Raw genomic sequence first — 23,502 nt, 5'->3', positions numbered from 1 at the left:
TATGTCGAACGAGAGTTAACAGACAATGTTGAAGCCTCTGACATTATAGAAGAATTTAAAAGTATTGTGCCGTTTCAATGAAGATTATTACAATAAGACATTTAATAATTATATATTATAATAAAAGTTAATACAAAAAAAAATATGTACATTTTTTTCATAACCTCTACAGGTGTCCCGCTGTGTTTTACTCAGTTGAATTACTTTTGAAATAATGGAGATATTTGCATGCGGATTTGCTTACAATTGGACTAAATTTATTTCAATTAAAAAAAAAAATTTTTATTCGATATTTTGTGATATTTAAATGTTTAAAATAGCTATACCTCAGCTCTTTTCTTAAAATAAATATTGATGTGTTAATAACAACTTTAGGATAAGTACTTGTTGAGTTACAAGATTTAAAACATAGAGTGGTATGTAGCGCGGTTGAGAGTGTATTTATAACACATTTATAAATACACACTATTACAAGTTATACCCGCCCTCCCCGCATATAACCTCATAAAATTCCCAAAAACCCATTAAACCTCCAATAATCCCATGTATATTAATAAAATATATATATTTTTCGAGCACACTCAAATGTAAAACTCTGGGTCCGCCTATGGAATCTACTCTAGGAATGCAACCAAAAATAACTAGTGATTTTAACAAAAAAAAAATAGTCACACAATTGTGTGTAAAATTAACGTGTGCGTTAAAAATGTCATACATATGTCACGATGACATTTCCCCCGAAAATTCCCACACGTATGGAAATTATCGTCGGTTCTGTAAATTTTTAAATAATGTCCAAGTAAAAGGTTTTTATCAACACGTTAAACAATTTTTTTTTCAGAAATATATTATTGTTTATTTAAATTTTGAGTTTTGCGTTCGACATTTTCTCACATTTCGATTGGCTGAAAAGTTATGTCCGGTTCATTCACTACTTTATACTCTACAGTACTTATATATTTCTGAAAATTGTTTTAACATGGCGGCCGTCAAGTGTAATTGCTTCACGTCAATTATTACTCAGTCTGTTCCGACGTCGATAATGTTATTACTATCATTATTACATGCACAATGCACCCGAGGAAACAATGCAACCGGTTACCGCTGTTCATTGGATGGCCGACGGTTACGCCCAGTGAACGGAGATATTTTCACAGACAGGACTATAATGCACGTGGATGTTCATGGCATTCGAACAAATTACATATTATTTAGTAGCTTTTCTTGGGAATATTTCGACAGTTTGAGAAACATTAGACACAGAATTATTTTTAGCTGACCAAAACGTAGCTATTTTAATATACCAAAAATATATTTTAATAATATATTATTATGGTCAGTGTTGAATACAGGTATACTTGACATTTGGATAGCCCAACTCTATCTCAGTGTGACAATATAGCTATTTTCGAAAATTGACGCAAAACGGTTCGTTAAATAGCATTGTTATTCTCTTGCTCATCTAATTTTTTTTTTTTATAATAATATTATGGAAATATAGCGACCAATGTTTTTCTGATTGCTCCAATGCTTAGAACCCCTTCTCCTAGAAAATAATTCTGAATTCAACACTGATTAAAACTGTATTATAATATCATTATTATTATTTTTTTTAAACATAACATAACTGTTTAAAGTTTTTTATTATTTATTAATGATTAAATATTTTTTGATTCGTCATTTTTAATATAACAAAAATTACACTGAACTATTTTTATATAACAATAAATTTATTTGGTAACAATTCTTATCATATTGATATTAGATATAGATCATATTAAAAAGTATTTTCTTTCATGACAATATTCTAAAAATCTTCATACCTTCCAAGATATTGAACTAAAAGCTATTGCTTGTGTCAGCGAGAACGAAAATCCACACATTTTACGTTAATTGATATTTTTCATATATTTTTCGTTATGATTATAACGTATACTTATTTCTATAATTAAATATACAATCAAGTATTGAATAAAATTGAAAAATTGTATAATTTAGAACTGTATACATGTGTAGAAGTGCGAGGTCCTAAAAACAACAATAAGGCAACAATCTGTCACATTGCCGTGTTCACACGACGACACTGTTAAAAGGGTTATGTTTCCAGATTTTTCGGTCTTACTTCTAACGGCCTCCCAGTGCTGTGCCAACTGCTATTGATACCCTAGGGAAATCATATATTCGGAGCTCCTAATTAATATATTTTAAACAAGATACATCTTATGCAAAAAAAAAGGAAGTTTTAATGTTTTTTTAGCGCCCTTCAAATGTGTTTTGTCTTAGAGCATTTGCACCGTTGGTCATCTCTTAGCACGACTCTGGTACCGCTTATTAATCGAATATGCTTAAACACAAAAAATGAACAATAATATATTAAATTAACTATAACAGAAAAAATATAGACAATCGGTGATTAATATTAAATCTAATAAAAATATGTATTCAACATATTTTGAATAAAAATTAACGCTGAATTTTTTATAATAAAGAGATTTCAACACAAGTCAGAGTAGTATCCAGGGTTCTTTTTAAAAAGATAACCATTATTTGATAACAAATACTTAAATTATTTCAACAAACCGTTATAAAAATTGCAATGAAATCCACATTTTTTGACAATGTGAGCCAATTAAATAGGTTTCCAGGCAATTTCCAACTTCGATATGTCTCTATTCAAATTTAAATCATAAAATGAATTAATTCGTATCCGAGTATTTATGATTAATAAAATCAAATTCTATATCTTTTAAAAAAAATCTTCTTGTCCCGAACTAGCTAAAGTTAGGGCTGGCTATAATATGACAAATTGCTTTTATTTACTTACATTGATTGCTATATCGTCTTGGGATTCGGTAAACATTCGATCATACTTGAAGTAACGGTAGCTAGTAGATTACCATAGTTATACAAAGTTATGTCTGTAAAAAAACCAAAATTAATTGCATACTAATATTAATTTATATTAACGAAAAATATACAAGATGTACATTTTCCTGGTAGAATTTTATTTGCAAAAATAACGTCTAGCAGTTCACATGGTTCTGACTACAACATTAGTAAAGCAACACTGGGTGCGCAAACAGTTGTATTTTATTGTTTATGTTGACAACATGCGAAAATAAACACGCGTCCGGCATAATGCAGTTGATCACGCGACCTCTGCGTATACATGTATATGTGTTCGTGTGTTTGTATGTGTGTATGTGTGTGTGTGTGTGTATTGCATATACATTACGATAATATTGTATACGTATACATGTGTGTTGAAGGTTTGTATAAAAAAACTAATAGGATAAAGGTTTCGTTTACTTGGACGAGGGGAACGCGCTGCTGTGGCAGTTAGAACTAACACCACACAGGAAACTTCAATCAAAATCGAAAAATGCAGTGAATTTTATTATTTTTTATATATTCAAGATCCCTATTATTGTGCACCTTGTGGCAATAGGTGTTCACGCAGTTTACGACTGAAGAAGAGTCATCACAAATACATTTTTTTTTATTAAGCTATAGATTTACAATAAATAAATGAGTACACTTTTAATTGGCCACATATTATTGTTATTTACATTAAAATATATTTTTGTAGACTATTTGATTAATGTACATTGGTCGATTTTGTATCCTACACAAATTTGATTGAGTTAGCCTCCTATAATTTAATTTTTCAGAAAATTTTCCATAGAAATTTCATAAAGGATTTATTTAAATTAAGGACATTGTCAAAGTACCACTTTTATGGAGATAAACTATTATATATATATTTCTAACATCAATAATATATAAAATATTAGTTAAATAATCATAATAAATACTCTTCGGGAAAAATTATTTTTTAACCACTTGTTTAAATTTACATTCGATGGCAAACGTTATTAACGGGAACGCATAAAAACATCAGTACACAGATATATGCACGAAAAACATTACTGGAGAAAAAATACAATCGCAACACTAGAGAAAAGTAATCAAACTTTTATCACGTAATGTAAGATTATAATTAAAAACAATTCAAGGCAAAATAATAATTATTCGTTTGTTGCAATGAACGTATCGTTTTCAAACAGTACACTTATTGTAAAATAACTTAAAAATAACTAAAATAACTTAAAATGGACTGAGTTGTTTTACATTATTTTAATGTTACTTTAAAATAACACATTTTTATTATTGAACTAGATGAAATAGTATAAAACTGGAAACGTTGATTTATAAAGATTTTGAATTTCACATTAACGTATGACATATATTAACGTATCAAAATACATAAAATGAATAATTATCACAAATCTTACATAAAAAACGTACAGAAAAGTGTAATCCCACTTATTTTTTTGTTGTACAGGATTTTGTTTTTTAAATTTCCCGTATACGAGTAATTTAATTTGAAATAAGTTGAGTAATTGGAGTCTAAATATGTGTTATAGGACGTGCACATGACTGATATATGTAATGTTACGTACTTAGATAAGTGAACACTTGATAGATAATAATAATGTTTAAATGGGTACATATATATATTCATGTATAGTGTAATGAGTATTTTACGATGTAATACGTATGCGAACGTCTCGTCAATGTAAAGGAAGTGCTATAGCGTGACCAAGAAGTGATTGGAAAATATAATATTCTGAAATAAATGAGAAAAAAAAATGATGGAAAACAGAATACAACACAAAAATCGAACCGTCCGTAGATGATGTTGGGCTGTTTTTAGAATAATATTATTATATACTCAACTCAGAACTGTAATTACGTATCGAAGCCCTGAGGATTTTGTTCTTCCGCCTGTACCGGTCGTGTTTTCTATATAATAGTCTCAATTACACGACAATTGATGGATGCCAAGAGAAAAAAATATAATGATAATAATAACAACAAACCGTGTAACTCTACTTATACGTGGGCATCATAAGGCCGTAGGCGGTTAATGGAATCGCGACTATGAGTAAAATTGCTATTACTTTTCTCACAAAATTAAAAAAAAAAAAATTTCAATTATTTATACGAGAAAAGTTTCTATATCTTATCAATGAATCATGCAAATAACGATTTGAAACACAATTTACTTTTAAATATCCAATGTCATTATAATAATTGTAAAATAGTTGCGTTTAATATATACTTGTAATTTATTTTATGGAAAAATAATAATTATAATTTTTGAAAACATTTCATCTAATAAACTTCCACGTTTAAATTTTTCACGTGAATCATTGTTGTTTTGAAAAAAACACAAACACGTGTTTTAACAGGAAACGCCAATGGCCTGTTTTAATGTACTGAATATTTTGTTTACAACTACTTTTAAGTACACATTAGTAGAAAAAAGTATTTTCTATATATTTTTGTAAGACGATAAGGTTTATTCCGATAAATAACATTTATGAATATTTTCATAATTAGAACTGCACATTTTACTAAATTTTGTAAAATCAATGCTATTTTGAATAATGACAACGTTATTCTTTAATTTATTCTGACACAAGCCCCGGCGCTCTCTGGCATACAGAACATGGGAACCCGCGCCACCTTTGTCTGCCACCGCTCCTTATTTTGTGATAGTTTGACTGATTGTCACTGAATACGATATGTGTGTGGTACAAAGTCCAACAATGACCGGCTGCTCGACCCTTTTTCACGACGTCGAGAATGTACGCCACCGAGTCTGGACGTGTCCTGCGACTGGACACCGCGAACCGTCAACGCTGCTAACTTTGGACGTCCGGACAGCGCGTGGCCAACTGCAGCGACCCGTCTTTTTACGAAGAGTACTTGTTTATTACATTCGTCTTTTCGGTTTTGAAATAATCTTGTGGATGTGCGCTAATAATAAACGACAATCTAAAACAGTGATTTTTGGTATTTGTAGTAAAACAATATATTTTGTCGACACACATAACGTGTCGATACGAACTACCAAAATAGTGATATGAAATGTAAAGAATCATTTTGTAGACAAAATCATTTTGCTGACACAAAACAAATTTATTTTCAAAATTAAATCATAATTGAAAATAAGTTAAAAAATATTATCAATATATTTTTTTTGGGGTTTTATTTGACGAATTGTTAAAATGAAACTTAATTTATAATTGATATAAATAAATAATATGAAATATTTATGACATAATCAAATACATCATAATTCTAATGGAATACTTTAGAATCTGTAGACATTTTTATAAGCTTATAAGTGTTACTCAGTGGTGTATTATTTATGACGAATATGAATTTATTGTTATAACGAACAGACTTTTTCAACGGACAGAAGGGTTTCAGACAGATTGAATATACAAGTTTATTAAAAATACTACTATTTTTATTTATATATTGTTTCATACAGTCGGCAATAATTTAACGTTTCTACTTGTATATAAAAAATAACTAAAACACACACATCATGTGACGTCCAGTTCCAACGCTGTGAGATTTATAGTCAATAATATTACGATTTATATTGAACATAGCTTTAATATTTTAAATTAAACGTTAAGATATAATATTGAAATATGTATACAATAATATAATAACGGGCACCAGCAGCGATATCATTTTTATTATATGCTTTTATGCATACTTTTTTTTATATAAAAGTGAGTTTTTAATTATTAGCCGATGCATTATTTACAAAACATCACATAATAAAATTAAAATGTATTCTAAATGTCGTCCGTGGCGTGGACACTATTTTGGATGTCTTCCAAAGAGATTTTTTTTTTTAATATGAATTAGTAATTGTTAGTTACATTCTTGTATTATATTAAAAGTATACAAATATGGCACTGCTGGATAATAGTTAACATTGCTATAGATAAGTTGAGAATAAAACTCATCACGTAATCGTCTCCATTGGAGTTCAGGTATAATATATTTTCTCCGACAACAATGATATACAAACACAATTTTTATATTAAAATTTTGTTCATTTGGCTAATTTAATTGAATAATTTCCTAGTTTTTTTCATTGTTCTATGGAAACTAAAATAGTAAACAAAAACACAGATTGTAAAATAATTTATTTTGAATACTCAAAAAATATGTTGATATATGAATAAAAAAAAAAACAAAAAATATTTTACTATCGAAAGTAGTTTCATGGCTCAATCTATACTGTATCATGACTACTTAAAAATCGATTTTTTTTTGGTTATTTAAATTTTTTGTGTATTTCATTATAGTATTTATGTTATTAAATTACCATAAAGTAAACTTATAAGTTAGTTTTATGTAATATTGTTCTATTTATTATAATAAATAAAATAATATTACACGCAAAACAAACCTTAGTGCATACCTCGGAAAAAGTACACCGTTTATGAAGAAATTTCGTGAACAAGTAGCAATTTTCAAACTCTTTTCATAATTATTTAAGATGTAAAAAATGATAACTTAGTTTTAAATAATGATGTCTTCTTGGTGTCCAGATTAATAAATAATACTGTCATTAGTGCTTATCATACAATCATGCCGTTTAGTATTTTTGTTCTGCATTGAATGCGGAATACGAGTGTACAAGAATTTGATTTTTTTAATGCTTGATCACCTACGGCGATGGTAAGCCACGGGGAGCCTCAGTTGGGGGTGTTGGCGTAATTTCTGATAGCCGAAGAACGGTATATGATGTACTTAAACAATATATAGAACCTTTTTAATTTCTGTCCGCGTTTAAACACGGTACACACTTAATTACGATTTTTTATAATGAAAGAAATCGATGGATATTTCCCGGTAGATTTAGAATTTATGAGCGTTTTAATTTAAAATGATAATAAAATAATGTAAAATTACTGCAAACACAATTTTCTTGTTTATTAAATAAAAAATGCGCACAACAGTACAATTTTCAACCCATGGTGTAATTTATCAGATAGATTTATAAAAAGTTTCAAAATAGGTTAAATTCCGGTTGGAAACAAGTACTTGGAAACAAACAAATTCTTACATATTAGTTACATATTATAATAATCATTACTTTTTAATTTAAAGTAATAGGCTATTGTAGTTGTTTGTGTTTTATATGAAATAAATAAAATGATTTAAAAACAAAAATGTTATGTTATGAACGAATAATACATTAAAATGCGTTAATAAAACAATGTTATAAAAAATATAAATAATAAGAAATTATTAAGTAAATTACCATATTAGGACTGCCATTACGATTTATAAGGCTCAAAGAATATTTATAATTGTGTTGTCTTACGTAAATTATAACATTTTTCTAGAACTTTTTGTCATCATAAATTGATGAACAAAGCTAAAAACAATTATGTTTATCCTTAACAGTGGGTATGATTCTACAGGCGCGATTCGGGCAAAATCGTTGAATCACCAGTTGAATAAAATTTAGGAAAACCAAAGACATTTCAAACAAAAGCAAATGGTTCAAAATTAGTCGAGTTATGTTCAGTTAAAAACTTATACTTAATAACCTTACTTTGAAATCTATATTGTCGGGGCCGGACTAAGGGCGATATTGGTCTGAGCAGAGCCGTATTTAGGAAGTAATTCGTAAAGGTAATAAGCTCCCCAAATATTCTTAGTAGCAAATCTCAACATTAAGAAGCATAATCTACAAATATTGTCAACATACATTTGATCGAATAAAAATATTTGTAGTTATGTTTTATATGTTATTTTATGTTCTTCATTTTTATTTTAACACTATCATCACAAGTTTGATGAAAACTTGTTCGTCAATATTATTTATAAGGGCAATAGTGTAAAAAATTGTGGGTGCCAAAATTCATGTATCCAACACACGTCGAAATCTTAAAAACAGTCCTGGTCCTGGGGGTCTCTTACAAAACAGGTCTTTCATCCTTATGGGAAGCTCCATAATTACAATTAAAAAAAAAAATTGTATAGGGAAGTTATACAGGGTGTTCAGTAAGTCAGGAAACGGGTATCCTGACTTACTGAACATCCTGTACATTTCCCTTATTGTATTATACAATAAAAGATTGTTAAACGAATAATTTTGATGATATCAAAAATTGATTTAATAGCATTTTTTTTTTTTTTTAATAATTTATGAATTCTTAGACTACGTTAAAATCAAATGTATTATCATTATTATTTGTATATACTAATTATTTTTCAGTTTCAAAATAGCCAATCGTTTTTCTTAGAAAAATATTGATTGGTCGATAACTTTTGGATAAGTAATTATTGAGTAATTATTAGCGCGGGTAGGTAGAGCTCATCTGATGTATACTTATGACGTATACTCCACCCGCGTTACATACCCACTCAACGTATTAAAATGTAACTAAATAATTATAGAACTATCAACATTTTTTTAAAGAAAAGTACTTAAAAACTGGCTATTTCGTATTTAAAAATAAATTAATTTTTACGAAAAATAATACATTTGATTTCAACGTAGTTAAAAAATGTATACATAATTAAAATATATATATAACGATATGTTGATTTAATCAAAAGATATAATTATTAGTTGAATCTGTTCCAGTCTGTATGCTAACTATTGAATATGAATATATAATTATTTTTTATAAGTTATACATTGATACAATAAAACATTTTTTCTTGTGTTATTATTCAATTGTTTAGAAGATTCTATTAGTTAATATTTTTCTTACTTATACAACAAAATAGTTACTGAATATCATTAATATTTCATTAACTAAAATTATAAAAATATTTATTATGATTTGAATAATTATCTACAATAAGTTATACTCAAAATTAAAAATTGAAATAGAATCTGGAATTTCCTATCATGAAAGTTAAGGCAAATATTTCCAACAGAAAACCTTTCACGATATTAATTCTACTGATAAACGTGTTATCTGATTTAATTTTTGTTAATGGGTTCAATATACGAATAAGTCTAATCATGATGACAGAATTTTTTTTTGATAAAATTTTTTCCATGAAATAAAATAAAATGTTGAACCACTAAAAATTTCAAGTAAAGGTAACCATGGAATAACCGTACTATTTATTAATTGCAATAAAATTATTTGTCACAGTTACCTTTGATCATTTAGTAATAATCTAAAAATAATTAATTAATAAAGTAACAATAATAAAAGATAAAAATAAAACATTTTTGTGTTTCTATAATGAAGTATTTATTCATTTGACTAATTTTTTAGTCTTCTAATAAAAATAATGGCTGAATTAACAAAAAAAATAATTTATTTAACAGAATGTTTATTAAACGCATTTTGATAATGCGTTTGTTGATTGTTTCAAAGGATTTTTGCATAGTGTACGGATTAATATAAATAAATATATTGAATTACATTTTCATAATAAGTGTAATAGGTAAAAGTCGTTTAGTTATTGAACGATTAATGATTTATCAAAGTTAAATTATATAATAGATTGATTAAGATGATTTAATTTCTATTATCTGTAAAATAATAAGTGTATATGCTCTAAAATGATTATACTTTTAATGGAAGGTTTGGTTATTTTGAAAACGAAATTTCGATTGTTCATATCATGTTTAGATGTCAACATATGTGTATTAATTTTTGTCATTTAAGTCATGCCTAACAAACTAAAAAAATTGTTAAACTTTGATTCCATAGATTAAAAATTTTAAGTAATACCGATAGTGCTCACCTATTGGGAGGTGTTTAATAACTAGATCAGTTATCCTATCAAAATTATTATTAATATTTATCACAATTATAAAATTTTAAATACACTAAATGGAGGATCATAACGACAAAAACTCAAATGTATATTGAAAAGTTTTGTGACTAGGATAGTATCATACAATATTTCAGGGGTTGCTAGGGTATCATGGTCTAGGCGTTCCTGCTCATCTGTCACATATCAATACAGCATATAACCACGAATGGAATAGACTAATGCCTTCTTAAAATTGATTTAAAAATAAAGTAAAAACACTGAATTAAAATAATAGTTTTAAGTAACATAACATTAAATTATAATCAGGAGCGCCGGAATTATTTATTACAGAGGGGAGGGGCAAACATTTAATGACAAACAATAGGTCCCATTGATTGTTACTAAGCTAAAAAGCGGGTTAAGCTATTTTTTGGTGCATTTTAGTGATCATTTAAAAAAAAAATCGGTAATTTATAAATTTCACTCTTAATATTTCATATTATTAGCTTGGATGCGAAGCTAAGTACATATTAATTTTACTATGATGTGTTAATTTATTTACGTCAAAAGATCACAAATAATATCTAGTTGAAGACATTAGCCTAAAAAATTGAAAAATTTTCCTTCGTTCCCCGTAAATAGTGAAAATCCCTTAAAAATGACGATTTTTTTTAAATCGGTAAATTTCGTCATTTAGTTTACTTTTTTTTTAAAAATTGTCATAACTCATTGAAAAATGAACAAATTAAAATAATTTTTTTTATATTGAAACTTTATTAATTTCCCATTTATCTACCTGATCATAAGAGGGGTTTCAAAATAGCAACAATTTTACAAAATTCAACTTTTTCAACTTATCTTTTAAAAATGTTCCGCGAATGCTGCGTCCTTTAAACATATGATAAATTAAAGCTGAAATTATGTACTATAAGATACAAAAAAAAATTTCCGACGACCTATCTTCTATGTGCAAATGGCCGTCAAAATTAAACCGAAATGTAATTTTTATCTAAAAAATCAATGTTATTTTGGTGCTTAAAACTTCCATAACTTATTGAATAATTAACGAACCAAAATATTTCTTTTTTTGTATCGTAACCTTATGAATTTCCCTTTTATTTGATATAATATTTTTAAAAATCTGATCTTTTACCTGCTCACAGAGGGTGATTCAAAATAGCAACTTTTTTACAAAACTCAACTTTTTTAACTTAAGTTTTAATGATGTTCTGGAAACATTGCATTTTTAAAACATATGTAAAATTTAAGCTTATGCAATGTACTTTAAGTTAAAAAAAAAAAATTTGTACTGACGACCTATTTTCTATGTACAAATGACAGCCAAAGTAGAAAAAAAAAATAGGATTTAATTTTGCTTTAGGAATAATCCTCCAATTTCTTAAAATTAAACACTATTTACAGATTTGGATTGAAGCGTTTCTTATGATAGTAATTTAATTACTGTTATTTGATATTCAACTGGAGTTAAGTAAATTCATTAACATTTTTTAATCCTAAAATCTGCCAAAATAGCTAAATAATTAAGTATGGTAGTGTTATATTAATTTCCAGATTCATTGTATTTTTTTTTGTCAGATTCTATTGGAGGGGCGTAATAATACTTTTGCCCCCCTCGTATTTTGAACAAGGGGGCAACTGCCTCCTTGTATAAACATATACTGGAAGTTTTCAACACATGCAATGTAAGAGAAGATTTTGATAAATAGTGATAAAAATGTTGTATTTATATACAGATTTTTGATACTTTGTGTTAAAATTATACTATTTGTGTTTAAAATTAACGTGTATATTAAAAAATTCATACTGACATATGAGAATTTTTAGATCTCTTACAGTGTTTTCTTTGATCAATTTACCAAATACTTGAGGATTTGAACTTAATGTCATATCTCAGATACTTGAGTATTTAAACAAACACAATTGTGTTTTTTCGAATAAAAAAACTTGTTTGGTNATTTACCAAATACTTGAGGATTTGAACTTAATGTCATATCTCAGATACTTGAGTATTTAAACAAACACAATTGTGTTTTTTCGTATAAAAAAACTTGTTTGGTTTAACGACGANAAACAAACACAATTGTGTTTTTTCGAATAAAAAAACTTGTTTGGTTTATTTTTGAAATTGAAAAACCAACTATGAGATAGTATTTGATCCCTGTGATGATTCATTGAACTTCATGAACAACACACAGTAGCACTCTGCTACTATTTGATTAGTCTTTACACACACTAGCCAGGGACAACTGTGGTAACCGCATATTAATGAAAGTATACATACAAAGTACCGGATCCACTGTTCCTCGGATATTTCTGCTCTGGTTATATAGTTTTGTACTCAGATACGGTTGATGCCGTCGACTGCGGTCTCCCACGGGACTGTCAGCCATTGCTGCGGTAGAACCGCCATTGGTCCGTTGCCCACCGCCAATCCAAGTGGAATGAAAAGCGTCCAAGTGGTAGCGAGCAGGTAGTTTTTGGGTGGGGATGGGTGAGCGGGGGACGGTACAGTGGAAATAGCTTGGATAGTGCGGGAAAAGGGGGGTAACAGTCGTGGCCGCTACAGATGTCTGCGAACTCGGCACGTTCGGAACGCGGCCGCAGTCACGGTGCGTTTATACAGTGCGCTTGGACGTGCCGTCGGAGGTGGTGTTGTTGGCAGTCACGGCAGACAGATACACGCGGTTTTTCGTCATTTGCTACACACCGTATATTAATATCAGACGACGGTCAAGTTTTGGGGGGCTCTTCGTATTCCGATGTACAATTTCTAAGAATCAATTCTAACTAACAAAACATAAATTTTTGGTTTGATTGATGCTCCGAGTTAATATCAATTGTGTATAAATTTCAAGTGAATTGCATGTTATGTTTTTGTTTAAGTTTTATTTTCAATAGTTAATAACTCGTTGTGTGATAGCGTACACAATCCATCCGAATAATTTTGACAAAACTTCTAATAAAACAAGATCACTGGCTATTTGTGTAAGTTTTTCTTGTAAAACTAATTTGTTTTTAATGAAATGAAACACCGTGACATGTTTATCACGCCATTTTTAAGCTGAACCTAATTCAAGATCGTATACTTATATTGTCCATTTCCAATCGCTGTAATTGGGATATAAATTTGGATTTTTATCTAGTTTGTTCTTTGATCTAATTTGGTTGAATGGGAAATATATTAGTTGTTGAATAACTAAAATTTCTTTCACATCATACTATATAATAAAGCTTTACTATTGAATAAACGTTTAATTTTTATGATTTAAAATTACCTAATTATAAAACTACTGAATTGAGTTTTTGTAAAAAAGTTGTGCGAGCAACACCGTTAAATTATGTATGTTTTTAAACTACTATAGCCAAATTCAATGTTAAATATTATTTTAATAAATTATAATTCTACACAAACTTATTTTTTATCTTTTATACTTTTTTTAGTATTTAAATTTAAACATTATTGGCCTAAAAACTTTACCGATTACAAAGCTAGAAAAATACCAGTAATTTGTTATATTTTTTGAGGCGTATTTAAGTATGAATTGCCACAGATAAAATAAATTTTTAATATTTGTATGCTCCTAAATATTTCAGTTTTTTAGATTTTAAGTTGTAGAAATACCTACTTTTTCTTAAAAGAAAGAATTTATTTCAAAAAATGTACTACGCGCCACTATTGCCCCTTTTGAGCCCCTTTAATATGCTATTGTAGCTCTACACATAATAATTAAACAAAAAGTAATTTTGCAATTGCTTTTACACAATATCGTATGCCTACCGTTATTATCAGTGTTTATAATTTTTATCAAAAATAATGTAATGTGATGAGCTATGTCAAACCAGTAAAACGTTTTTAAGTAAATAAAACTAATACTTTTATTTGTTTCTAGCAAATACATTTGAACGAAATTTGAGAAAAGATAACAGAATGCAATACGTCATTTTTGATGTCGGGAAATTATTAAAAGGGTACCACACTCTTAAAAAAATGTCCGAGTTTTCACATTATGTATTAAGCATTTTTTATGCATACAACGAAAGGGAAGATTTGTATAAATAGTGATGAAATTGATATATTAGTGTACGAATTTACGATATTTTATGTCAAAATAATACTAATTGTATGTAAAATTAACCCGTACGTTGAAAACATCATACTGACGTGTGAGAATGTTCGTAAGGCCAATTTAATTAGATTTACTTAAGAATTAACTTATATAAACATTCTATATAAATAAAACTTATATAAATGAGATTTATTTTTTAGTCAATTTTCAGTTTCAACTGTTGAGATTTAATCAATAGTTCAATTGTTCTCAACAAATAAAATAAAAATATATAAAATAGATTCATAAATTTTTTTTGACAAACTATATAAGTTTTGTTTTATACTTCATTAATGAATGTTCTAAAATGTATGGTCAATAACTTTAAATAATTAATAGTGTAAGATGACAAAATGTATGCAAATTATATCTGTATAATATTGCATACCAAATTAAAAATATCCTAGTTTTGTTAATATATCAACAAACCTAGTATATTTTTAATTTGGTATATATTCATATATTTTTTAAACTGTGTGACCTAGTATTTGAATAAAATATGAATAATACCTATCATTCATAAAATATACAAAAACTATAATTGGCATACCAGAATAAACAAGCAGTTATATAGTAACAATTCAAAATTGTTAATCTAATAGTTATCTAAAAAAAATATGCAATTATTGAAATTGGAGTGATTAGTTATTATCAAGTCCTGTGCAAGTTAGTTTTTTCTAATTTATGCTAAGTTAATTAAACTAGGTTATAAATTATTAAGTTTTAAGAGTGTTCCATTAAAACTTAATAGTCAAGTTACTAGTTACTTTAAAGAATACTTACCAATTTATAATTCAAATTAAGATAATATATAATAATAATTTATCATTTGTGTCTAATATTAATTTTATCAAATTTGATATTATATTATCCAAGTTTTAATGAAATTAACTATGTTTTTATAAAAATTATTTTTCACAAAAACATACTACGAAATTATTGTGTTTCCAATAAAAAAATATTTATAAAAACAGCGTTCCAGTAAGGTCGCGGCACAGTGTGGACTTGGCATAGTTTGTACAAGTATAGATGATATCTGACAGTGATTAAAATCACAATCATAAGAAATCTGCAAGTAGGGGTAAAAAAATAATTGGTTCTTTTTCACCCTTTTTTAATACCTTAATGCAGATTTCACTAATTCCTTATAAACACTTTCAAATAAATTTTTATTCCATAACTTATTAAAAAATTTTGAATTTTCCATTTTTTACACAAAAATCTTATGTTTTTCTTAAACTTTAAATGTTAGTTTTCACCACAAAGATAAGTCCAGAAGTCAATATTTTTTTCAAATTAAAGTATATTGCATAGACTTTAATTTAAGACACGTATAAATGTGTCAATATTTTCGATGCATTTTTAAAAGTTAAGTTGAAAAATTTAATTTTTTTTTGGAAAATAGCCATTTTGAAATCCATCCTGCGGTCAGGTAAAGGGACAGATTTCCACAAAAAAATATACCAAATGATAGGTAAATACCTAGGGTTTCTATAAAAAAAAAAATTATATTGATTTGTTCATTTTTAAAAAGTAATAAGAGTTTCAAGCAAAAATAGTATAAAAAAATGTCGAATATTATTCATTTCTAAAACTGTAGTTTTTCATGGGTATTAATCAACAAAACATTTCTAAGTCTAAAATTTCAATAATTCTTCACTAGTGAATTTTGCTTTAGCTTGTATGAACTTTGCGCCCTAAGAAATTAGGGAATAATCGTAAAATTTTTGTTCAAATGTCATTTTACAGTTTCAAGCACTGATATATATAATCTGTAAAACAATCTGCGGTTAAATTTGTCTCTAGATGGCTACGAATGTCTATAAAACCTGCTAAGTTGTGCATAATATAATAAGTATTGTAACGCTCGATATCATTATTTTTTTTAGAGTGGCTTACAGGTAGACCTACCTGATTGATAAAACTCTTGTAATAAGTAAAAAAAAAAAGTTTTCCATATTCAAATATAGTTAGTTATCAAACTTAACGAATTATACTAGAGACATACGTTTGTTTTTTTTTTTGGTAAATTGATATTACTAGTCGTCACACAATTTTAGAAATGTTTTTCAAATGATCAATTGAACTAACCAACGGTTTATTTGCAGTGATTAATTACCGCAAGATATGGCTGTTGGCGTGGGTTGGTATTATGGACGTACAACTTCCACCCTACGGGTTGCCTGAGTTTCCCCAAAACGGAGTACGTAACGGGGACGGGGCCATGCGGCGCCCCCCCAACATCTTATCATCAGCCACTGATCGAACACCATCAGAACCACGTGCAGCATCACCAGTTGATAACGCCACCGTCGATGCCTCCCAGTGGGCACATGCGCGGCCAGTCCACCGCGTCTTTGTCAACGCCCGTCCAACCCGTCAACCCTTTAAGCACAGTTTATGCTACGAAGAGACGCCGACGGAATGGCAAAAGGTAATCTTTCACACAAACAATATTTAATTAAAGGTTAAACGCGTGTACGCGTAGATATAACCCTAGTAGTAATTATGGCGCAAACCCTCAGTTACGCACAAGTAATTTACCCAGGCCGGCTGCATCCACTAGCTTCCGGGTGTCTAAGGGTTGTTTAAAGGGTATTAAACACTGCTTGTGGTAGCACATAGTGCTTTTGTTTTTACAAATTATGATACCTACCTTTACATTGAATGTACGTGTACTTAATGACGTTTGCTGATTGATACAAATCGGATGTTATGTAATAATATAATATAAACGCGTTTTAGTAGGGGTAGCTATACATGGGCAGCGAACACATTTTACATTATACATATATGTGTGTCCACATGTTATTACAGTGGCGGCACCACGCGCGTTTCTCTGTAATTGATGCGTTTTGTTTTTCATGACGTCACTGCTATGTGTGTATAATAGTAGTTTGCTCCATTACCGAAGATTATGTTACAGTAACTTCTATATACGGGACGCGCGTACAAGAACAACACACACACGGTAGATCCGGACCGGTAATGTAATGTTTGTCCATCACGCGATCTACCACCACCCTCTGCCGCGGCCGACGTCCTTTGCAGCAAAAGTAATGATCAGTGGTCAACTTCTACAGGCCAGTCGAATCCGTCGCACGTGTGTATGCGTGTATGCGCGAGGGGATGGATTTACGACTTGTGCTGACTGTGGGGATTAGGCCCCCCCCAGCGCAGTGCCGTAATACCAATATATACTCGCCAACGTGTTTTTGGTTTTTGCTTCGTGATGGTTTTAAGTCTAATTTCATTGGCAATACCTTCAGAGTACATTGACTGACCAGAAAAATCAATTTATCTTTGTTACACCGATTTCACCTCAAGTGTTTCCAAAAGTGAACTGTTCTATTTTGAACAAGTTCTATTCAAAACGATTAAATATTTACATTCAAATTTCTGTTCAAACAAGGCGCTCCGTCTGATTATTTTTCTTAAAAATATTCGTGTAAAAAACGAGTAGTTAAAATTAACTTTCTCATCGAGAGTTATGTTCAATAATTTATCCAAAAAAATAATTACTCGACAACATAACTAAAAGCTGATCAAAACCAATCGGAGAACTTTTCATATATTTCATCATCTGTTGTAAAGGCAATGCCTTGTCGTTGAAGGCACTCCTCTCTGTGAAACAAAAGACGCACAGTTCATGAATTTCAGGATATGTTGTATCATGTATTTATACTTTAATTAAAAACTTAGAAAAATTATAGATTTCTACCATTTTAGTCGGATGCGTGCTAAGTACGCTACATGTTTTTTGAATGTGCCGATTTGCATTTAATCGATCGGCAATCGTCTGTACGGTTTTTTCAAATGTAAAATAACACACCACCGTCCAATTAATTCGGATTCATGTTATTAATTTATTTACCAGATAGTTCGTTTTGTTTGTTAAATTTTACAAGATAAAGACACGAGCGTTTTATTTATTATTACAAACCGATAGTTTTTAAAATAAAAATATGTATCGATTAAACGTACCGAGTTTTGTAAACTTGTAGTAATCACGGTGGTGTACGTTGAAAATCCTCTACTTTAATTTTATTTCTTTAACTTGCTGAATCGAATAAGTATGTATATTTTATAACATAAACGCAATAGTAGATATCAGTATGTGTAATAAAATACTAGAACCCAAGACCTAATATTAAACTGTCGACCCGAAATGAAAAAAAAAACGGATGCGCCTATAATTTGTTATCAATCAAGTCTCAGATGTAATTTTATTAGAAACACGATTTCCTTGAACGTGTTGTTACGGGTACATTTCAAAATTTGTATAATTAGTGTTAATTTTTTCTCATACAAAACACAACATGAGCAATTACAACAGCGTTAAGTTGTCGAGTATAAGGATCATTGTGCAATCGCCGTGCATATATATTTATAATGTTTTTGATTCGTACAAACGATATGGTATACATTTATATTATTGCGTAATTCATTACTTACGTCTGCGAAAATAGAAATCATTTTTTTATTTACCAGTCGATGATGATTTTGGTGCGACGGCCTTTTACAATTGTTGTTTGCCGCTATTTCAACGGACTCTGATGTGCAAAATAACTGTAATAACGTTCGAACAGCAGCAAAGACTTGCTATGTTGATTCGAAACAGTGAAGGACGACAAGAAGACATAGACGAGCCAAATGGGTTTAATAAGAAATACAGTTGTACGATGAAAAGACAAACGGACTCGGTAGAAACGTCAAAAGTGATTTTTAATAACAAACTATGTACTAGGAGAGAAAAAATAACAAAATCGAGAACAAAACCGAAACGCTGCAGCGGTGGACGCGTATGTCTACAAAAGGGATAATTTAATGGTAATTGCTGAGGTCAGAGTACACGAAGAGATGTCTAAAATACATTTAAATTATACGGTTGTCCGTCGCCGTAGACGCGCGTTGTTGGTCTTACTACGTTTACTTGATAAGTACATTGTAAAAACGCAATAAGTCGAACAAAAAAAAATTAAAAATTAACATCGTATTTGCAACATACAATTTGTCTCCTAGTTATGAAAAACATCTCTGGTAACTTATATAGAAAATATCGACCACGGTAATTTTTATTTTATTTAACAACTTTTTATAACCATGAACATTCATTCAAATAAAATTTAATTGAGTTTTATCGTATTAAGCGGGTGGATATACAAGTCATGTACTCTAAAAAAATTAATGGAATTTTTCGGCATTCGTAGCGCACGAGATAGCGATGTAATTGTAAATATTTTTATAGGTTTTGAATATCTATAGTAAGTTGAGTAAATAATCGGACATAGTCTTGAAAAAATAATTAATTTCTAATTATTTTTTTATAATCTCTAATTTCCATTGTCTTACCTAAAATGAGGTTTAAGCGAGTTGGCGTCACTTCAGTTTTTTTTGGGAGGAGTGCGAGATTTCAAGTAGGCCATTTTGAAATTTCATCAGGCCATATAAAAATAGATATACCTACTGAAGTTGATTATTCTTCTTTTAATTTTTCCATAGATAATCAACATAAGTAGTAAGTATAAAATATAATAATACTTTCTATTTTAATATTATATAATATAACGTAGTGTCGAGGTCGTAACAATTGTTGAATTTTATATTTATCACTTCATTGCCGTTAGCAATTAACTGCGCGGCAAATAAGTTGTGATAAAAACAGTTACGAACATTAATATCATTATCAATATCTTGTGCCCGGCACGAATATTAATGGTTCAGTATGATATATTTATTGTTTACTTAATTGATTGATAACAAAATATTTTTTTAACGACCCATGTAACCATGATAATACAATGTTTTTGAAATTTGAATTGATGTATACAAAATTGGAGCATTATTTTTGCCGGGCAATTGGGCCTGTTTTTAAAATAAGAGTGCAACCACACACCCTGCCCTCCCCCTCAAATGACATCCCTAGTTAAAGCACTCGTTCAATCAATTTTCTAACAGTGTTGACCTTTCTTAATGTTCTGTAAGACGATGGCAATTCGAAAGGTAAATTATTTTTTCTAGACTATGTCCGACTATTTACTCGACTCACTGTGTATCAACAGTTAAAAAATGAAACAGGAATGAATGGAAAGTTTACGAATATTCTAATCCTAATTTCCAAGGGTACAAAAATTAGTGGATTCTATTTTCAATAAAATCTTTTAAACGGGATAGAGAAAAGGTTATCGAATCAAAATTAACAAAATTTTGGGTAAACATTTTTTTTTTTGTAAGTCACTAGGAAGTCATGGAGTTAGTTTTGGAAATATAGCGTATTGAATAGTGATATTGTGACAAAAAAAGTACTAATTTAAAAAAAAAAATGTTAAATAAAACTTGGATACATATATTGTACAGTGTTAACAATTTTTAAAATTTTTTTTTAAGTGTTCTTTGGGGTATTTATTATTTATATACGCTTATGTGAACCTGTAGATCTAGATAACATTCAAATGTTCATTGTCAANGTAAGTCACTAGGAAGTCATGGAGTTAGTTTTGGAAATATAGCGTATTGAATAGTGATATTGTGACAAAAAAAGTACTAATTTTAAAAAAAAATGTTAAATAAAACTTGGATACATATATTGTATAGTGTTAACAATTTTTTTTAAGTGTTCTTTGGGGTATTTATCATTTGTATACGCTTATGTGAACCTGTAGATCTAGATAACATTCAAATGTTCATTGTCAATTGACAAAACATTGAAAAATTTTGTCTATTTAAGGTTTAATCTTAATTCCGGTATCTCTCATTTCGGTACAGTGATAAATGATTAAGTTATATTGAATACGGTCACCAATTTTAACGTTGGCTTTTTAATGAGTAACATGAACTAACAATAAAACGGTGTGAAAAGGGTTAAAGCGTATTTTGGTCACGTGTCCCGAGTGTGTTCTTACAAAGAATATATTGTAGTGTCTACAACTGTAATGTAGGGAAAAAATATCATTTCGTTACCTGTATCATTTATTTTGTTAATCCGAAACTGGCGACAGTTACAAATACATTAGGGTCACAAGACGAGTAATAACAATTTTCTTGTTTAATCCATTTTAGTTTTATGGATGTTTTTGTCCTATAATTATATACAGGAGACGATACTTGNCTGTATCATTTATTTTGTTAATCCGAAACTGGCGACAGTTACAAATACATTAGGGTCACAAGACGAGTAATAACAATTTTCTTTTTTAATCCATTTTAGTTTTATGGATGTTTTTGTCCTATAATTATATACAGGAGACGATACTTGGCTTGGTAATTATTGCGACAAAACAGATTTCGGATATGAGTTGGTGACTTTTTATTAAAACTATAGTTACGATTTGGAATTCGTTCTCGCTGGTAGTCGATTGTGTTCCTATCGTTACAATAATACGTTTGAATTGGGCCGTTTCGTTGCAAGTGTTGTTGACACATAGAATCCTTTATGGTGTATCGTAGTGTATTTGGCTGTACAATAATATTCATATTTAACTTGATTTAGCGAAGAACGAGAGGAGCTGAGGTTTCAAATTGATTATCGGTACAATAATAAAAATGTCTTGATTAACGGAATATGTTATCAACAGGAATGGTTAAATAAATTTGAAAAACCAGAGTACACTGGAAACGTAATACTTTTGTTTTGTTTCAGCGTGAAGGCGACTCCAAAAGATGGCGGCGTCGGTAAAAGCAATCCGAGCAAACGTCACCGAGAACGGCTGAACGCGGAACTGGATACACTAGCCAATCTGCTGCCGTTTGAACACAATATCCTGTCCAAGCTCGATAGGCTGTCCATACTTCGGCTGTCTGTTAGCTACCTCCGGACGAAGAGTTACTTCCAAGGTGAGAGCATTCCACGTTATTGTTATTACCTATACATTTTTCGATATCGATGTTGTTGTTGTTGTTGTTGTTTTTCGCGGGTTCGGCGTCTGCTCTGCGTGTCTGTCGGATGCCGCAAACGCGCGTGACGTGACCAAAACACTTTACACGCGACATTACGGTTTCAAAAATAGGTACAACACGCGACCTTGACCGCGGTCAACAACAGAATCCGTCGACCTATAAAGCCACCGCATACAATAAATTATGTATCGACACGTCAGCGTGCAAGCGAATCGTTGCCGATGGTCTATGACGTACACCGTTGACGTGACCGGCCGCGAGCCAGTGCAGACAAACGCCGTTTGTAATTACACGGGTGTCGGAGTAACGTCCTGCCAATTATCATTATTGGTGCCAGTGATATAGTGCGAGCCAACCGAGTTTTCCGGTCATTGGGACGCGATCATCGTTCATTGACGACAACGCGTCCGTGTGGTGATCACCTGAATGTCATCATTAAACCGCGTTTTTTAAATTGTGTCTATCGTTCGTCGGGATCGTCATAAGCGATTCGAAATAAACGCGCACTGCAAACTATTCGAATAACAAGAGGCGTACTCGTTTTGCACGCCTATGGAAACCCGCGAGTGTCGCGTTTCTTCTGATGCTCGTCGATCGCAAACGAGAGGAGAATAAGGAAAAATTACTGAAACCGCCGTGTCTACCGTGCGTGGGAAGATTTAGATTAGTAGCCTTGTGCTGAAAAGGCGGCCGCGGGGCGTGAATCACTTGGTTGCAAAAACGAAATCCGATAACGGAGAAACCGCGTAAAAAAATAAAATAAAAATACGGCTGACGATTTATTGCCGTCGAGTGGATCCGCCGTTCGCTACCGTTGTGCACAACCGATTGAAGATACTGTTTTTATTATTATTACGATTCTCAT

The 23,502-nt window shown here is 30.0% G+C and overlaps 1 protein-coding gene and 1 long non-coding RNA gene across 9 annotated transcripts in view; one reads left to right on the top strand and one right to left on the bottom strand.

Moving 5' to 3' along the window:
• Positions 1–1,681: 1,681 nt before the first annotated feature.
• LOC126896788 (uncharacterized) lies at positions 1,682–13,052 on the bottom strand. 4 transcript variants are annotated; one of them, XR_007701943.1, is made up of 5 exons: positions 12,917–13,052; positions 2,825–2,918; positions 2,581–2,669; positions 2,009–2,344; positions 1,682–1,942 (listed from the first exon to the last, which is right to left on the bottom strand). It is a non-coding gene; the product is annotated as an uncharacterized LOC126896788 (long non-coding RNA). The 4 variants fall into 4 exon arrangements; XR_007701944.1 differs by lacking the exon at positions 12,917–13,052 and adding an exon at positions 12,444–12,582; XR_007701945.1 differs by lacking the exon at positions 12,917–13,052 and adding an exon at positions 2,979–3,131.
• Positions 13,053–13,212: 160 nt separating this feature from the next.
• Positions 13,213–23,502, top strand: part of LOC126896762 (hypoxia-inducible factor 3-alpha) — a 34,526-nt gene continuing 24,236 nt past the window's right edge. For 2 of the 5 annotated variants that reach the window (XR_007701931.1, XM_050669824.1), the window contains exons 1-3: positions 13,213–13,620; positions 16,850–17,175; positions 22,381–22,574. Coding sequence is in view for 4 of the 5 variants with exons in the window: in XM_050669824.1 (XP_050525781.1) it covers positions 17,057–17,175; positions 22,381–22,574 (313 nt within the window). In the remaining variant the exon portion in view is untranslated. Of the gene's footprint in view, positions 13,621–14,525; positions 14,808–16,849; positions 17,176–22,380; positions 22,575–23,502 lie in introns of all 5 variants that reach the window. The other 3 variants (XM_050669823.1, XM_050669822.1, XM_050669821.1) reach the window with 3 other exon arrangements.

This window comes from Daktulosphaira vitifoliae, unplaced genomic scaffold (genome assembly GCF_025091365.1).
Source record: "Daktulosphaira vitifoliae isolate Bord-2020 unplaced genomic scaffold, ASM2509136v1 Scaffold_1, whole genome shotgun sequence".
Taxonomy (NCBI): domain Eukaryota; kingdom Metazoa; phylum Arthropoda; class Insecta; order Hemiptera; family Phylloxeridae; genus Daktulosphaira; species Daktulosphaira vitifoliae.
This window is presented reverse-complemented; position numbering and strand designations above follow the sequence as displayed.